Here is an 18,575-nt window from a genome sequence, read left to right on the forward strand (position 1 = left end):
CCACGTGCCCCAGATGCAGCCAAAAAATGAAAACAAAACAAAAAACTCTAGCACCCCTGCTCTCTTGAATGGCAGCTAGTGGAAGTATTAATACAGCCGATACGATGAGTCCATGCAATTCTAAGGATGGGTGTACCCCTTGGTTTATAAGCATCTAAAATTATTATGATTGGAGTTCCTATTGTGGCTCAGGGGTAACAAACCTGACTAGGATCCATGAGGACATAGGTTTGATCCCTGGCCTCGCTCAGTGCGTTAAGGATCCTGCATTGGTGTGGCTGTGGCATGTGCCAGCGGCTATAGCTCTGATTCAACCTCTACCCAGGAATTTCCATATGCGGTGAGTGCAGCCCTACAAAGACTAACTAACTAACTAACTAAAATAAAACAAAATAAAATTAGTATGCCCGGAGTTCCCCTTGTGGCTCAGTGGTAACCAAACTAACTAATAACCCTGAGGATGAGGGTTTCCATCCCTGGCCTTGCTCAGCGGCTTAAGGATCCAGCATTGCCCTGAGCTGTGGTATAGGCCAGCAGCTGCAGCTCCAATTGGACCCCTAGCCTGGGAACTTCCACATGCTTTGAGTGCAGCCCTAAAATAAAATTATTACGTCTGATAAAGAAGGTGCTGATTAGGCTTTTGTTTCCTCTCGCCTGAGACGGATACAGGTAAGAAGTCAACCATCAAGCCACATCTGCGACCTACACCACAGCTCACAGCAACGCCGGATCCTTAACCCACTGAGCAAGGCCAGGGATCGAACCCGAAATCTCACGGTTCCTAGTCGGATTCGTTAACCACTGAGCCACGGCGGGAGCTCCCCGAGAAGGTCTTGATCATGAAGATAAGTCAATGGGTCAAGGTCTGGGGGAAGGAGGGAACAGTGAGTACAAAGGCCCAACTTGAGAAGTGGCTTGGCATAATTGAGGAACAGAAGAAGGCCAGTGTGGCTGGCATGGAGTGAATGAAGATTGTTCTAGATGAGATTGGAGGGCAAGGCAGGGGCCGTGTCACACAGACCTGGCAGACCTCTGTGAGGAGGGGGGATTTTTTTTTTTCCTAAGTGTAATTCTGTAAACTGGCCCCTAAATGGCTTTGGGGGGATTTATGCCTGAGGGTTTTATGTTATGATTTAATTCAGAGCCCCAGTAAATGGGAGCGGAGACCTTCAGTGTATGTTCTGTCCTTACTTTTTTGCTTTTTTTTTTTTAGGGCCGCACCTGCAGCATTTGGAGCTTCCCAGGCTAGGGGTCAAATTGGAGCTGTAGCTGCTGGCCTACACCACAGCCACAGCAATGTAGGATCCGAGCCATGTCAGCAACCTCCACCACAGCTCATGGCAACACCGGATCCTTAACCCACTGATTAAGGCCAGGGATTGAATCCGTGTCCTCATAGATGCTAATCAGATTCATTAACCACTGAGCCATGACGTGAACTCCATCTGTCCTTATCTTAATTGGTTACCTCACAGCCCCAGGTGGGTCAGAGTCAAAAGGTGGAATTCTCCAGTAGAATCAGTGTGGGGATTTTCCACAAGGCATCTGTAACTCATTGACACTCCAGTTGAAACATCAATGGGGAAAAATCAGACCTCAACTGGGAGTTACAACCAGAAATTTTCTCATAGAACACAAATCGGATACTAAACTAAGATACCAAGGGTCCACATTTGAGGATAAACTGTGATCTGTTGATCAGAAGGCAGCAATCAGAAGGCAACATAACTCTGGGTTCCTACATACTGGTCAAGATTCTTCTGGTTTGGGAAAGGGGATTTTTTTTTTTTTTAATTGCAATCATTAGTGTCACTTTTACAGATCATTCCTGTTATTCTTGTTGAGTAAGGTGGTGGATAAAATGGTGTCAGCAACGCTTGAGATGTCTTAACACCTTGAAGCTTGCCATGTGCCAGCCCATTTGAGCCATCCCTGGCCCTGCCCATGCAGGTCGTAAGATTTCCCCATTGGATGGGAGCCCTGCAGTTGAGGTTTCTTAGGGTGTGTTGTTGTCCTATAGGCTTAGTGACGTAGATGGGGTTCCTTTGGAATTCCAGCAGCTGAATTCACCAGAGCCGAAGAAGGTCAGCTTAGGACATCTGGTGAGCTGACAGCCTGGGTAAGACTTGCTTGTCTGAAGATGGGGAATGCTTGTTTCTGCATCAAGGTTTGGCATTACTGACCAAATGGGGTCCAGTGGTGGCAGAAGATGCTGTGAGCTTGGGCTGAAATGTGTCCTTCTTAGGCAGCATAGCTATTCCCTAGTTTCCTCAGCTCCAGATGGAGTGTATCCCAGGGACCACATAGAGCTTTGTAAAAATGCTTGCATTAGCAGAAGGACGGGGATCCCATTGAATCATCATCTCCTGTCAAAAAGCCAAGAGTTGTTCAGAATGAAAACAGTTTTTTTTTTTTTTCCCCAAAAGGCTAAATCCCTAGTACTAATTAGTGGTGTGTGTGTGTGTGTGTGTGTGTGTGTGTGTGTGTGTGTGTGTGTGGTGACGGTGGTGGTAAGCCTGTGTCTCCCACTGTTTTAAAATAGGGACAGTGTTTTGCTCATTGTCTGAGCCATAGGGTGAGTAACATTGACCCTTAAGATTTTTCACTGGGCTCGCATGTACGTGAGTCCTGCAGGACCTGGAATACTTCTCCTCCTTGGGTCCAGACATTTAGAATGAATAAATTAGAGGGTGGTGGTAACACAGTCAGTGTCCTTGCAGACAATGTGGCATTTATGTATGGGCACTGGCTGTCTTTCTCTTGGGGCTCAATAACAAGGGTAAGTTTGATCTTTTATCACAAACCACTGGGAGTGTTCTTTATCCACAGAGCCTGCACCAGCTGAAAACACCCAAACATCTTGTTCTTTTATCTTTCCCAATTTTTGCCTATTCATACCCAATAAAAGACGCAGCCCGTTCAGCCTTTTCAAAGAGTTAAAGAACATTCTCTATTTGATTTCCTAGTACCCAGAAAGGCCAATAATATATATTCATCTTGCTTGGACGAGGGCATTATTCATTTATCATTCATCCATTCAATAGATATTTATCAAACACTCATTATGGGCCAAGAACTGGACTAGGTGCTAAGTGAATATTTGTACACAAAAAAGACAAAGGCCAAAAGCATGTAGATGCTGAACAAGTCTTAGAAGTGACTTCCCCAAGTCCCTGAAGGAGTTGAATTTGCTATACGCATCTTCCTGACTTCTGGTCCCGTGCTCTGACCACAACCCTTCACCACCAGACCACACTTCCCCAAATAAATAACTACTTCTGCATGTTGGGGATGGGTTGTGTGCGGCAGCATTTACGTAGGCGGTACAGACAGTAGCCTTTCACTTAATGTTGCAATAACACCAGGCCAAACAATGTGCACTGACCTCCAGAGTTATCAAACAAATGCTTGCTATGGGCCAGGTCTTTTAACGCAAATGCCAGAGAAGTGCAAAATAGGAAAAGTCTCTATCTGATAAGAAACAAGGGCTACGAAAGAATGAACTTGTTTGCAATCTGGGTTAAAATCAGCTGTGGGAGTCTACCCTCCTTTTCGCTTTTGGATACTCAGATAGGAGGAACTTAGCAAATAGATAACCACGAACTATGTACATTTGGTTTTACACGCTCAGACTTGTTCAGAACATGGAATCCCTGCTCTGCTGGAAGGTGGTGCCGGGCTCAGAGCGGCACACACATGTCTGTCTCAAAATTATGCTGACCTTGGCAAATGGCAAAGATAATTTCACATGTTGGGTCCGATTTCCATTTAAGGCTACATTATGGGAACTCCATATTAAAAATGTGGTTTTACAGTCCTGGAATGGATGCCATGAGTAGACTAAGAGTGTGTTAGAATGATCGTGGGTTCGGATATTAGTGGGGCGGGAGAGGAAGTCTGAGATTGTGTTACCTGTAACTACTGCTTTGGGTTGAGCACTTACTTCCTAGATGATGCTCTGACCACTTTCAATCTTTATCACGTCATTTCCCAGAGGAGAGTGGATCCAGGTCCCATCTCTGTATTGCAGGCACCTCCTCTGATGCCTGTCCACAAACCCTCTTCTGTGTTTCATAACAGCACCCTGTCATGACCTCTGTCAAATCACTTACTGCTGCTCCGCAATTCTCTTTTGACTTGTCTGTCCACGAGGCCAGAATATCGCTGATGGTTGGTACATGTCCACCCTGTCCATTACAATAAGCGCTAGCCCCCAGCACAGTGCCAGGCCATAGGAGGCTCTTAATAAGTAAATTCTTTTTTTTTTTTTTTTCCTGTGCCATGGCATGCGGATGTTCCCTGGGCCAGGGATTGAACCAATGCCACAGCAGTGACAACACCGGATCCTTAACCTATGGAGCCACCAGGGAACTCCTAATAAGTAAATTCTTTGTTAAATAAATTAATTTAAAAAAACAAGTGAAAGTGTGGTCCTGTCCTTTTCAAAACGGGTTTATTAAATCTTCAACTCTCTAGTCATAATGATGCCAGGAAGGAAAGAGTTAAGCTTTGTGGAAGAGACAGGCTTATTCAAAAACCCTTTTCCTTTTTTTATTAGCAAGGGCAGGATAAATGATATATGAGATAAATCCTGGATATAAAATCCTGACACATCCTTTAGGTGCTGGTCTGAGCTGCTTTGAGATTCTGAAGGGGAAGTTAATGAAATCATTCTAGGTTTTCTCTTAAGTGGCCCGAGATCCAGTTATGAATGGAAGGCAAGGCCAGACCCGGGAATTCAAAGCTTGACCTACTTTGTCTGAAGCTAATAAGAAGAGAGATGAATTTGCCTTCATAACTTTTTATTTTTTTAAAGAATCAAGGACAGTGAAGTATAGCCTAACAGATGATAGAGCTAGGTGAATGGAGGGATGCAGAATTAGGGTTCGGAGCAGCTCCACGAAGTCTGTGTTTCTGTGTTTTTTCTTTTTTTCTCCCCCTTTTTAAGTGAGGGGGAAAAAAGCGCCTAAATTCCCACCAACATAAACTAGTGACATACAATGATGAAATTCTGTTTTCACCTCTGCTTGTGACAGGGAATGCAAAAATAGCAAGTGGCCCAGTTCCACGAATCTCCGCCTCCCTGCCCTCCCCGCTCCCGCTGGGTTCGCATCTCTAAGAATGGAGGTTAGCGCCCAGCGGCGCGCGAGCCGCACTCAGCCCCCGGACCCGGCGGATGATGTCAGGCGGCAGGAGTGGCCACAGCGGGGCCGGGGAGGCCGGGGCCCCAGGGGTGCGAGGAGGGCGGGCGGGCGGCCTCGCCAGGCCGACGGCGCGCCCGGCCGCGCGGCGTCGCCTGGAGACAGCCCTGGCGGCGCAGTGTTGCTGTAAACAGCCGCTTCCCTGTTACTATCTATAGCAGGATCGCCTGGCTCCGGGGTGCGGCGGCGGGGGCAGGTCGGCGGTCCTGCTCACCGCGCGTCCCGAAGGATCCGCCCTCTGCCCTAATCCCGCCTCACCCCTCTCCAGGTGCACACCGTGACCTCCGGGTCTGAAAGGTGGGGGAAGGGACACAGGGACCCGTGGCTCTGCGGGGAACTGCGGCTTCGCGTCCCGGAGGTGGCCGGCGCTCTGGGACCGAGCCGGGGCAGGATGACCCCAGGTGTCCTTTGCAGAGGAGCAAGAGGATGGGGCGTTTGGGGGCGCAGAGCACTCCAGAATACCTTGCCTCCCCAAAGCCCCGTTTTCCAGGCCACGGAGTGGTGCCTGAGGTCCCAGCCGCCGCGGTCTCCGGCCTTGGCGCTGCTGGGCACGGTCCTTCCAGCGCCCCCGTCCTCCCCCCTCCAAGTCGGTGCTGGAAAATCACCCGCTGCTGGCTCCCAATAACCAGCTTCCGGGGCATCGAACCACCCCCACCTCTCCAGCTCGGACTTGCGCTCCCCCAATACCTCACTCCATCCAGTACCCCAACTGACGACCTTGTCCACATGACAGCCCCTCCGGAGCCCGAGCTCAGAACCTGGCAAACAACCCTACAGACATTTTTGCATGGAGGTTCTGCACAATGTTTATTGGCTGGTGTCTCTGGGGTTTGACAGTAACTCTAACATCCCGTATTTGGCCGAGGAAAAAAATGCTCCTTTTCCCTTAAAAAAAAATTAATATTAAAATACCCAGCATCGTAGATAAAGTAGGTTATCGTATTCTCTTATTTTGTATCCCTCTACTTTCCGCTTCCAAACGCAGTAACAGTCCTAGTAGTGCTGAGCGCTGGGGCTTGAGGCGAGGGGGTGGGGGTCTGCTTCCACAGTTTGCACCGAATTAGTGATAGAATGAGGAATGGGGGTGGAGGCGCATTCCTTCGGGGGCCAAGGCTTAAGCCCAAGGGGCTGTGTACCTATCTCGCCTATACCTGAACCTCAGAACTCTTCCCGGGTTTCTGTACACAAGTAAAAAGGCGCCTACGCCCCATCCCCCAACCCCGGGAACAAGGGTCCGCATTGAACCAGGTGCGAATGTTCGCTCGCCTTCTCTGCCTTTCCCGCCTCCCCTCCCCCCGGCCACGGCCCCCGCCTCCCCCCCGCGCTGCACCCTTGGTGTTGGCTGCAGCCCGCGAGCAGTTCCCGTCAATCCCTCCCTCCCGTTTACACAGGATGTCCATATTAGGACATCTGCGTCAGCAGGTTTCCACGGCCGTTCCCTGAAGTTGTGGGGGGAGCCATCCCCGAAGTCCCTCATTTTAGGGGGTCTACGCGACCCCAAGACCGAGACTGAGAAAAGCTCAGAAGATAAAGAAACACAATAAGACGAAAGGCAGGGGGCTGAGACGGCGGAAGAGGCAGCAAAGAGGCTGCAGAGGTGGCAAGATCCGAGCGCCACCCCTCGAGAGCTGCAATGGTAGCGCTCCGTGACGTATTGGGCTCATTCATAAAATGCTGTTATAAAAGCAGTGGCCTAGTACTCCAACCGCATCTGCAGCGAGCAGCTAAGCTGAGACAGAACCGGCAGCGGCGCAGCGAGCGAGCAGCGACCGCGCTCTTACCCAGCTCAGCCCCGCAGCTCCTACCTGTCTCCGCCCCTCAGCCCCTCGCCCGGCTTTGACTACCTGCGATCATGATGTTCTCCGGCTTCAACGCCGACTACGAGGCGTCATCATCCCGCTGCAGCAGCGCCTCCCCTGCCGGGGACAGTCTCTCCTACTACCACTCACCGGCCGACTCCTTCTCCAGCATGGGCTCTCCCGTCAATGCGCAGGTAAGGCTGGCTTCGTGCCACCGCGGGGCTCGGGGCTCGGGGTTACCGGGGAGGAGACACTGGGACGGGACGCTCAGGAAGACAAGCCGGGGACCCCATTGGCCAGAGAGGGAGGCTTGCCCCGGCCGGATCAGCCCTATCTCGGGAGCCCCGGACTTGTTCGGAGCGCACACATGCTTGTCAAAATAAGAATCTTTTCTCCTCTCCCGCTGTGGGCTCATTCTGAGCTGACCCTGGCCCACGCGCTCTGACTGGTCTCTGACATTAGCTGGGGGCAAAAGTGTCCCAAGCAAAGACTGGCTAACTAGAGCCGGGCACCTCCGGGGGAGGAGGCAAAAAGCGGCGATCCTCCCTCCCCTCGCAGCCTGGAGCAGGGAGGAGGGTGAGAGGAGGAGGGTGAAGCCGGCGGGTGTGTAAGGCAGTTTCATTGATAAAAAGCGAGTTCATTCAGGAGACTCCGGAGCGGCGTCTGCGTCAGCGCAGACGTCAGGGATATTTATAACAACCCCCCTTTCAAGCGAGTGATGCTGAAGGGATAACGGGAACGCAGCAGCAGGATGGAGGAGAAAGGCACTGCGCTGCGGAATTCTTGGGAAGGGAGAGACCTTTCATCCAGGATGAAGGACATATAAAAATACATAAGCAGTCCATTTTTCACTCTCTCCCTGCTGCATGCGGCACTGGGCACTCCGCTCACCCCACCTGCGTCCAGAGCCTGGTCGCTCACGTCAGCTTTCCCCTTCTATATTTCATTCTAGGACTTCTGCACCGATCTGGCCGTCTCCAGTGCCAACTTCATCCCAACGGTGACTGCTATCTCGACCAGCCCAGACCTGCAGTGGCTAGTGCAACCCACCCTGGTCTCCTCGGTTGCCCCATCCCAGACCAGAGCCCCTCACCCCTACGGAGTCCCCACTCCCTCGGCTGGGGCTTACTCCAGGGCTGGAGTCGTGAAGACCATGCCAGGAGGCAGAGCTCAGAGCATTGGCAGAAGGGGCAAGGTGGAACAGGTGAGGGTTCTCAACACCTTCTCTCTGGTGGTGGCTGGGGTTGGGGGGGTAAGGTCAGTCTTGATGGAGATGGGGAGCATAGTGGACAGGGTGAAGCCATGGGTGGAACTGATTACATATCCTGGACTGGGAACCCCGGCTCCAAGCCCTATCCATCCCAAGTCAGACTCTAATAGTCCACCCTAAGTAATATCCAATGTGCAGTTTCTTCCCTAATAGTTTCTTATCTCACCCTTGTAGCTTCTCTTTGTTCTCCTGCTGAGGTTCTTATTTTAAATGCAAGTCACACCCAGCTTGCAACTGCAGGTTAGAAATGGCTTCACAGAAGAGGTGCCAGGAGGCGGGAAGCTGCAGGCGCCAGTTTTCCTAGGGTGGGTGAACGGAGCTGATAGCAGGCACTGTTACTGAATGTTGCCCTCTCTCTCTCTCCCCACCTCCAGTTGTCCCCAGAAGAAGAAGAGAAAAGGAGAATCCGAAGGGAAAGGAATAAGATGGCTGCAGCCAAATGCCGGAACCGGAGGAGGGAGCTGACTGACACACTCCAAGCGGTAGGTAGAATCCATGGATCACTTCTTTCGAAAACTTAAGGGCAAAGTTAGAGACTGGGTAGAAGGGAACAGAGTCTTTGAGTAAGACCGTGTCTTATGCTTTGCTGTATCCTCTGTATCCAGGAGACAGACCAGCTAGAAGACGAGAAGTCTGCTTTGCAGACTGAGATCGCCAACCTGCTGAAGGAGAAGGAAAAACTCGAGTTCATCCTGGCAGCTCACCGACCTGCCTGCAAGATCCCTGATGACCTGGGCTTCCCTGAAGAGATGTCTGTGGCTTCCCTTGATCTGAGTGGGGGCCTGCCTGAGGCTGCCACCCCCGAATCTGAGGAGGCCTTCACCCTGCCCCTCCTCAATGACCCGGAGCCCAAGCCCTCCGTGGAGCCAGTCAAGAACGTCAGCAGCATGGAGCTGAAGGCCGAGCCCTTTGATGACTTCCTGTTCCCAGCATCGTCCAGGCCCGGCGGCTCTGAGACAGCCCGCTCTGTGCCGGACATGGACCTGTCTGGTTCCTTCTATGCAGCAGACTGGGAGCCCCTGCATGGTGGCTCCCTGGGGATGGGGCCCATGGCCACAGAGCTGGAGCCCCTGTGTACCCCGGTGGTCACCTGCACCCCCAGCTGCACTACTTACACGTCTTCCTTCGTCTTTACCTACCCCGAGGCTGACTCCTTCCCCAGCTGTGCGGCTGCCCACCGCAAGGGCAGCAGCAGCAACGAGCCTTCCTCTGACTCGCTCAGCTCACCCACGCTGCTGGCCCTGTGAGCGGGCAGAGAGGGGAGGCAGCAGGCAGGCACGCGCCACTGCCCGAGTCGGTGCATTATGGAGAGGAGAAACACGTCTTCCCTCGAGGGTTCCCGTAGACCTAGGGAGGACCTTATCTGGGCGTGAAACACACCACCAGGCCGTGGGCCTCAAGGACTTGAAAGCATCCACGTGTGGACTCGAGTCCTTACCTCTTCTGGAGATGTAGCAAAACGCATGGAGTGTGTATTGTCCCCAGTGACACATCTGAGAGCTGGTAGTTAGTAGCATGTTGAGCCAGGCCTGGGTCTGTGTCTCTTTTTCTCTTGCTCTTTAGTCTTCTCATAGCATTAACTAATCTATTGGGTTCATTATTGGAATTAACCTGGTGCTGGATATTTTCAAATTGTATCTAGTGCAGCTGATTTTAACAATAACTACTGTGTTCCTGGCAATAGTGTGTTCTGATTAGCGATGACCAATATTAAACTAAGCAAAGATATGACTTTATTTTCTAGTAGATAGAAATAAATAGCTATATCCATGTACTGTAGTTTTCCTTCGGCATCAATGTTCATTGTAATGTTACTGATCATGCATTGGTGAGGTGGTCTGAATGTTCTGACATTAACAGTTTTCCATGAAAACGTTTTATTGTGTTTTTAATTTATTTATTAAGATGGATTCTCAGATATTTATATTTTTATTTTATTTTTTTCTACCTTGAGGTCTTTTGACATGTGGAAAGTGAATTTGAATGAAAAATTTAAGCATTGTTTGCTTATTGTTCAAAGACATTGTCAATAAAAGCATTTACGTTGAATGCGACCAACCTTGAGCCCTTTTCATTCTGGAAGTTCGGTAAGCGTCTGAGAGGTATTATCGGAGACCAGTTTGTCGAGAAGGGCAGCTCCTGGAGGGGACACACCCCTCTGTTTGATCCCTTATCAAAGAGAAAGAAACTCTAGCGCTGACGCTGGACTATTAGACAAACACGTGTCTTGCCTTTGCGGTACCGCGTCTGTATTCACAGTTGCTGGGAATGGAAACTGCATGGCAAGAGCTTTTGAGGAAACATGTCCTCCTGCTTCTTCTGTTTTGAAAGTCCAAGGCAGGGGGGAAATCCTTAAATCCAGTTGTGCTACTATTAAACTTAAATGTCTTGATCTTCTAGGAATCCTCTCCGCAAACAATTAAGCTTTGCACAAACCTCTTGAACGCTTCACAAAGTCACGTGACAGTTACTCCCCCGCCTTAAGGGAGGACAGTTGAATGGTTAGAAGGATGACTTCTCAATATTTCAAAATGACAATCTCAAACCCTTGGGACTGGAATCTTAACTTCCTCACTCCCTACCCTATTCATCAGGCTGAACTGCCTCCTAACACTTGGTTTAAAAAAAGTTTTCACCTGCTTCGAAAACAAACGAAAGCAACCTCTGACTTTTCAGTCCTTAACTTGAACAGACAGTATATGTAGTGGTGGTTTTTTTTTTTTTTTTTTTTTTTCTCTGAAGGAAAGGAGGGTTCTCGTCCTGTCCCTTAGTAATAAATGCACTGCAGTTTCTGAGGTTTTTTTAATATGTGCCTGACCTTTAGTTTACACTGGAGGGAGAAAAAAGCTGGCTCTGAGAATTTGAAAGAGATCTCAAACAGTACAAACAGTGATTGATCATTCGGTAAATAGAAAGTTACATAATAGCGCGGGAAGGAGAAGTCAACATACTGAATAAGCTTTAACTTCGAAACTTTATCATCTTAACCAAGAACATAACCTTTGTCTGGGACACCACTGGTAATGGGGCTGTTACACGCACAGGTACAAACCACAAAGAAAGGAGGCGGTGCCCTCTCTCCCCTGCTCTCTGCTCTCACCTGGGCACCAAGCCTGGCAGCCAGAGGCCAGGTCTGCACACCTGCGAGGTGGGAGAGGAGCTTCAGGGCCAGCCTCAATGCTTTGGCGATAATGAAATTCACTGGGTGGTTATGGGATGTCATACTCAGCCAAGTTGAAAGTTTTAACTTCAAAGGACCGTTCCATTGGGGTGAGTATTCTCGCCTGTGATCCCCTGGCTCCTCACATAATAACTGACTTTTGAAAGCAACTAGCTTTAGGCTTTTAAGAGCACCGATCTCTCACACATCACTTGTGTATTATTTTTGCCTGTCAGGCAGTCATGAACATGGCCTTAAGACTCCCTGTTGGCTGTTCGGAGGGTAAACTTTCTATAGCCTTTAGATACAACCTAAACTAAATACAGCGTTCTTATAACTAACACTTAGATCCGAAGTAACAGGAAGGGATCTGAAGGAAGGCAGCTGGCTCCATCACATGCAGAGCAGTAACAACCATGGAAGGAGATTTCTCATGTGGGGAAGGGAGGCTGGACATCTAGCCCTGGACACCGAGCTGCTCTCAGAGACCTGACTAATGGCCCCTGTGAGGCCCATGCTGCTTATAGAGAGAGCGCGTGACTCTCCAGGTGACAGCCCTGGCCTTGGTCTGGACACAGACCCTTCCTCTAGTTCATCATAGCCCAGCTGAGACCAGGCAGGTCCATCAAGACTGCATTAAAGGTCCAGGAGAAAAAATAAATAAATAAATAAATAAAGGTCCAGGAGAGGGCCTTTCACACAGACTTTCTTCAACAGGCTTCTGAGAGAGTCTGCCATAGGCTGACCTCCCACCAGGCTTTCTGGCCACCATGTTCATGGGTTCACGGGAAGAAAGGAATTCCCTCACTTTCTAGCCAAGGTGCTCCTTCCAAATCCTCCTCTGACTCGGGATTCAGCAGCTCCCGTGGATGATGAACACTGGGAATGTCAATTTTCTTCAGGGAAGGACCCCCTACTCCCAAGATATGGCCTTATACTGGTCTCAACAAAATAACTATCTCAGGGCACCATTGTTCATTGATACAAAAGATACTCGTACGACAGCACGGGATGGGAAAAAGGATGAGAGGAGGTCATTTCCCCATGGGAAGAATGCCTACCTTAGCTCATCAATGGATCCCCAGACCCGGCTCAGTGCCTGGCACATAGTATAGGGTTAACACATATTTGCTGGGTGGACAAATGAATTCTGTACTATTTCCACAAGCAGAAATATAGTCCACACATATTCTCTAAATTCTCTTGTTCCGGCCCTGTATCGAAATTAAACAATGGGGATTTCACATCTTTTATGTCTGGCTTCAAACATACCCCACTTCCAGCTTTGACTCCTGGAATTCCTCTACTACCTCCCCGGCTTACTTCTGCCCATTCAACTTCAAAGTGAATGCACTGCCATTGTGCTTCCAGGTCCAAATTAACTTTAGATGGAAAAAGATAGAAGAAAAAAAAATCTTTATGTGATAGTGGATTGTAGATTCTGCGTCATCTCTGCATATCTCTGCATCTTTGTGTAATCATCAAAACTGAAGTGTAGCATTTAACAATCTGTTCTCATAACAGTAATTCTGTATCAACAGCAACCTTCCACTTGTGAAGGAAAGTAAATCAATCATGCCATCATTAATTTATGGACAGAGCTGAGACAGGCAAAGGGAAAGGTTTCAGATGATGACTCTAAAGAAACTGGCTGAAGTTTTGATATTTTTCAAGAAAAAAAAAAAGCAAAAACAAAAATTCATTCTTTAAACGGTGTGAGACTTCCTCCAAACACAAAATAATCAAATTCCTCAGAAAATCAGTGAGCTATGAGCATCACTTGAATGCTGAGTATCAGAGTGGGTTTTTTTGTTTGTTTTTTGGTGGGTTTTGTTTGTTGGTTTTGCTTTTTAAGGCTGCAGGTGCATATGGAAGTTCCCAGGCTAGGGGTTTAATCACAGCTGCAGCTGCCAGCCTATGCCACAGCCACAGCAATGCCAGATCTAGCCACACTTGTGACCTACACCACAGCTCATGGCAACACTGGATCCTTAACCCACTGAGCGAGGCCAGGGATTGAACCTGCATCGCTGTGGATACTAGTGGGTCCGTTTCCACTGAGCCACAACAGGTAACTCCCTCAGAGTGTTTTAAGCTGTGCTGTTTTCCCATAAACAGTAAAGAGCTGACTCTTGCTTCCTCTCCACCCGCCACCTCCTGTCCTTCCCTCAGGCCTTCCTTCCATTCCTGACACATAGCACCTGTGTCCCTGCCGCAGGACCTTTGCACTTGCTGTCCCTCTGCCTGGGCCTCTTTTCCCAGGCTGGCTGCTTCCTGTCAGCCAGGACTCAGCCCAAAGAACATCCCTCCCAGAAGCCTTCCCAGGTCATTCTCTCTAGAGGAATTTCTTTTTTCTTTCTGTCCTTTTAAGGCTGCACCTGCGGCATATGCAGGTTCCTAGGCTAGGGGTCGAATCAGAGCTGTAGCTGCTGGCCTACACCACAGCCACAGCCACGGCTACGCCAGATCCAAGCCGTGTCTTCGACCTACACCACAGCTTATGGCCACGCTGGATCTTTAACCCACTGATCGAGGTCAGGGATCGAACCCGAAACCTAGTTGGATTCGCTTCCACCACACCACGATGGGAACTCCTATCTAGAGGAACTTCTGCATACACTCCTGCCCCATGAATCTCTCCATCCCTTGCCCTTCTTTGTTTTTCACAGCCTTTATCACTCTCTGCAGCACTTCATCTATGTTCTCTTTCCCTTTTTAACAAATTTCTACCCTTCACCGCTGCCTGTAAGTTTCGCCTGACTAGGAGCCTTTTCTGTCTTGATCACCTCTCTATCCTCAAGGTTATTAGGGACTCAAATGCTTGTCAAATGAATGAAGATGGATGGATGGATGAAGGCAGATACGCAAATATCTAAAAGGAGATAATTAGAACTTAAAAGTGAAGATGAGTTATGTTCTTCATTGATTTCTTCCTGAGTGGAAGAGCAAGCCTTCTTCTTCTTCTTTTTTTTTTTTTTTTTTAAATTCTTATCAAGAGTCCTACAAACTGGAGTTTCCTGGTGGCCCAGCGGCTACGGATTTGGCATCGTCACCACTGGTTTGATCCTTGGCTTGACCACCATTGCGTGCTGCAGGCAAAGGCAAAAACAAACAAAAACAACTACACTGCAGGTTAGTGACACTTCTAGACTCATTGTAGTTTTTTTTTTTTTTAGGGCACACCTGCGGCATACGGAAGTTCCCAGGCTAGTGTCAAGACGGAGCTGCAGCTGCCAGTCTACACCACAGCCACACCAACCCAGGACCCAAGCTGTGTCTGTGACCTACACCACAGCTCATGGCCATGCTGGATCCTTAACCTCCTGAGCGAGGCCAGGGATCGAACCAGCATCCTCATGGATATTAGTCAGGCTCATTACCACTGAGCCACCATGAGAACTTCCTAGACGAATTATAAATTGAAAAATTTGTTTTAATATAAAATGAAGAGTAGATGCATATGTAAGTATAATCATCTTCACAGAAACAAACAAAACTTTATTTTTCACTCTCATTGATATAAAATTTTCCGACTATCACACAAATCCATTTGAGTTCATTGGTTCCTAGCAATTGGTATACTAAATAATAAAATTTACAATTTAGTCTGCATTAGAGTAGAATAGGGTTAGTGGCTGTCATGATCATTACCAATATCAGTGTCACTATGGAGTTCCCGTTGTGGCACAGTGGTTAACGAATCCAACTAGGAACCATGAGGTTGCGGGTTTGATCCCTGGCCTTGCTCAGAGGGTTAAGGATCCAGCATTGCCATGAGCTGCGGTATAGGTCACAGACATGGCTTGGATCTGGCATTACTGTGGCTGTGGGGGTAGGGGTGATTGGACCCCTAGTCTGGGAACCTCCATATGCTGCAGGTGTGGCCCTAAAAAGCCAAAAAAAAAAAAGTCACCATCACAATCATTATTTACCAAGAATATGCCCAGACCTGCGCAAAAGCATATGGGAATAAAGTATATTGACTTCTGATGAATGGGTTCAAAGTCCCTGAAGGGTGCTGGCTGAATAGAGTTCAACTTTGTACACAGGTGAAAGCGACAGAAGTATAAACCGGTTTATTTGCAACGCAATTCACTTCAATGGCTCCACACACCCTCTCAGGACTAATCTAAGTTATCTTTACTTTGCTATTCTCAAGAATTGTGCAGCTGTCCAAGAGGACAAAGAGCAGAAAGGGCTCTGGCCATTGTCCCAAGGAGGCTGCCTGGCCTGATGGTGATCAAGTCTCATTAAGAAGCTGCTTTAACATTCAGCTCACACCGACATGGTACTTAGGTTTGGTCCAATCAGGTGATTAAGAACTCGGTGGGGTCTGATCATCAGTTATATGAGAATCAGGCCCCTGGGAATGGGTCCCTGCTAAAATCTGTGGAGCCAAAGGCAGCACCTCCATCATAAGGGTAAATGGCACAGACCCCGATCGCTACCATGTTTACTTTGGGGAGCAATTTCTGGTCATATCTATAGAAAGAATGATTCATTTTCAGGATTTTTATGCAATCATGAGACTGTCACAGCAGCTAAACCTATCCAAGCAAAATGATATATTTGGATTTGAGGAATTGGATCCAATAGAGCAGCATGGTTCAGAGCAGAAACTCAGCTTTGAGACCTGGCTCCTCGACCCTAGGCACTTTGGTTTCCTCATCTATGAAAGGGGTAATAACTGTATCCACCTCTTGGAGTTATTGTGAACATTAAATAAGTTAGTGTGTATAGAGCTTATTGCAGTGCCTGGGTACACAGGAGTATTATAGAAGTGTTAGGTATTATGTATTACCTTTATAACTTCAGGGGAGAAAATATATACCTTCTGGAGCAAGCACAGGCTTCATTTCATTCAAGAAAAAGTTTCTGAGTGTCTCCTCCGCATCAGGTGCTGGATTCAGATGTGAAGAAGACACAGTCCTCAAAGAATTCCTGGTCTAGAAAGGGAGAAAGACTCATAAATGCATCACACACACTGTGACAATGAAAATTAATATGAGAAATGCATGTGTTACAGGAAGGGGGGGAGTGATGAGCTCTGTCTGGGGGAGTCTTTGGGAAGGCGACCTCTGAGCTGAGCTTTGAAGATGGATGGAGTTTGCTAAATGGACAAATGGCAGGTCGTGGATTCCAGGAGGCAGAGGAATATGCACGGTAAAGGCATAGACTCAGAAGACAATGCACTTGGTTTCCAGGCTATAGACTCTGGGGGTGAGGGAAGAGCAGGGGGAGGCGTAAATTAGAGAACATCGTATAAATATATTTGATTTCGTTTACATCAATATCATAGTATCAAAGTGGAGAGGGCTAGAGATAGGTCAAGAAGAGGTGACTGTGGCTAGATCATGAAGAGCCTGGTATTTACTTAGCTCAGTTGTGTGTAGGCTGAACCCAGGCAGTGGTGGTGGGAATGGGGAGGGAACAAGAGGTAATTAGGGGGTAGGACTGCCGGGACTCTGTGATTAAGTGGATGTGGGAGGTGAGGGAGAGGGAGGAAACCCAGCTCACTCCCAGGTTTACCAGGCTGGACACAAGGAGGTTTGTGGGTCTACCCATGACTTTGTGGCTCTGGGAAGAAGAGCAGATAAAAAGGTGGGGATAAAAAGGTAAGGTCGGTGTTGGACAGGTTGAGTTCAAGGTGCCTGTGGAATATCCTGGGGCGGGGGTGTAGGCGGTTGGAATTACAAGGTAGAGGTTCTAAGATGTCAATTTATAGAGCTTGTCTGGAGGCATGTGGTTGGATAGAACCTGGAGCCCTAGGACATATTATTGATAATGGCTAACATTTCACACGGGCTTCTAAGTGCCAGGCTGAACTATGCCCTTTGCAGGCAATGCTAAATCAGGGACCATATTTGCTTTGCTAATCATTTTGCCTCTAGCAACTACTGCTTTGTTGAATGAATGCTCTCATTCCGGGCTTACCACAAAGCATTTAGGCAGATATGATGCGGAACCTCATTTTACCAGGATCCTCATTTTACTAATATGATCTAGGAAAGGTTAAGTAAGTTAACCAAAGTTGCACAGCTGCCAAGTGGTAGATCTGAGATTTGTTTGTTTGTTTTTTAGGGCCGCACTAGCAGCATGTGGAGGTGCCCAAGCTAGGGGTCTAATTGGAGCTACAGCTGCTGGCCTACGCCACAGCCAGAGCAAAGTGGGATCTGAGCCTCGTCTGCAACCTACACCACAGCTCACGGCAATGCCAGATCCTTAACCCACTGAGCGAGGCCAGGGATTGAACCTGCAACCTCATGGTTCCTAGTCAGATTTGTTTCTGCTGCACCACGATGGGAACTCCTAGATCTGAGATTTGAAATCAGCTCTTTATAGTCCAAAGTGCTAACCGCTTTGCTAGAGTGTTAAATCTGCCCCCAAGGGAGTTCCTGTTGTGGCTCAGTGGTTAACGTACCCGACTAGTATCCATGAGGATGCAGGTTTGATCCCTGGCCTCGCTCAGTGGGTTAAGGATCCGGCATTACTGTGAGCTGTGGTATAGGTTTCACACGAGGGTCGGATCCCGAGTTGCTGTGGTTGTGGTGTGGGCCAGTGGTTACAGCTCTGATTCAACCCCTTCAACCCCTAGCCTGGGAACCTCCATATGCCACGGGTGTGGCCCCAAAAAGAAAAAGGAAAAAAAAAATCTTCCGCCAAATATGTACCTCTAGGATCTGGTATGAGCCTCTAAGCCCTCTGAGATGTTTCCTCTGCCAAATCAGGAGTGGGATTCAAAAATCTCAAACCTCCCTTACAGGAGTTCCTGTTGTGGTGCAGTGGAAACAAATCCGACTAGGAACCATGAGGTTGCAGTTTCGGTCCCTAGCCTCTCCAGTGGGTTAAGGATCTGGCATTGCCATGAGCTGTGGTGTAGGTCAAAGAGGCAGCTTGGATCCTGTGTTGCTGTGGCTGTGATGTAGGCTGGCAACTGTTGCTGTGATTCGACCCCTAGCCTGGGAACCTCCATATGCTGTGAGTGTGGCCCTAAAAAGCAAAACAAAACAACCTCCCTTCCAGCTTCAAGACAATGACAATGTTAGATGATGACTGTGGAAATGCATGGAAGGGGCCCATCCCGTATCATTTAAGGTGGAGAGCCCGAGCAGTGTATGCAACGCTACAGTGGGACGCCAGGCAAG

General features: G+C 48.6%; 1 protein-coding gene and 1 long non-coding RNA gene across 2 annotated transcripts; one reads left to right on the forward strand and one right to left on the reverse strand.

The window, feature by feature from the left end:
* On the forward strand, positions 7,054 to 9,517 carry FOS (Fos proto-oncogene, AP-1 transcription factor subunit). The gene is made up of 4 exons (NM_001123113.1): positions 7,054 to 7,194; positions 7,953 to 8,204; positions 8,645 to 8,752; positions 8,876 to 9,517. The coding sequence occupies exons 1-4, from the start codon at positions 7,054 to 7,056 to the stop codon at positions 9,515 to 9,517; spliced, it is 1,143 nt and encodes a 380-aa protein (NP_001116585.1).
* LOC110261632 lies at positions 10,973 to 16,888 on the reverse strand. Its single transcript, XR_002346016.1, has 2 exons — positions 16,232 to 16,888; positions 10,973 to 12,812 (listed from the first exon to the last, which is right to left on the reverse strand). It is a non-coding gene; the product is annotated as an uncharacterized LOC110261632 (long non-coding RNA).

Source organism: Sus scrofa, chromosome 7, assembly GCF_000003025.6.
Source record: "Sus scrofa isolate TJ Tabasco breed Duroc chromosome 7, Sscrofa11.1, whole genome shotgun sequence".
Lineage (NCBI taxonomy): Eukaryota > Metazoa > Chordata > Mammalia > Artiodactyla > Suidae > Sus > Sus scrofa.

Excerpts from the sequence above, each read along its gene's own strand:
- FOS (NM_001123113.1), top strand. The coding sequence starts at position 7,054 with ATGATGTTCTCCGGCTTCAACGCCGACTACGAGGCGTCATCATCCCGC. Across the intron at positions 8,205-8,644 it reads GAAGGGGCAAGGTGGAACAG|TTGTCCCCAGAAGAAGAAGA; the intron begins GTGAGGGTTCTC and ends CCCCACCTCCAG. Across the intron at positions 8,753-8,875 it reads TGACTGACACACTCCAAGCG|GAGACAGACCAGCTAGAAGA; the intron begins GTAGGTAGAATC and ends CTCTGTATCCAG.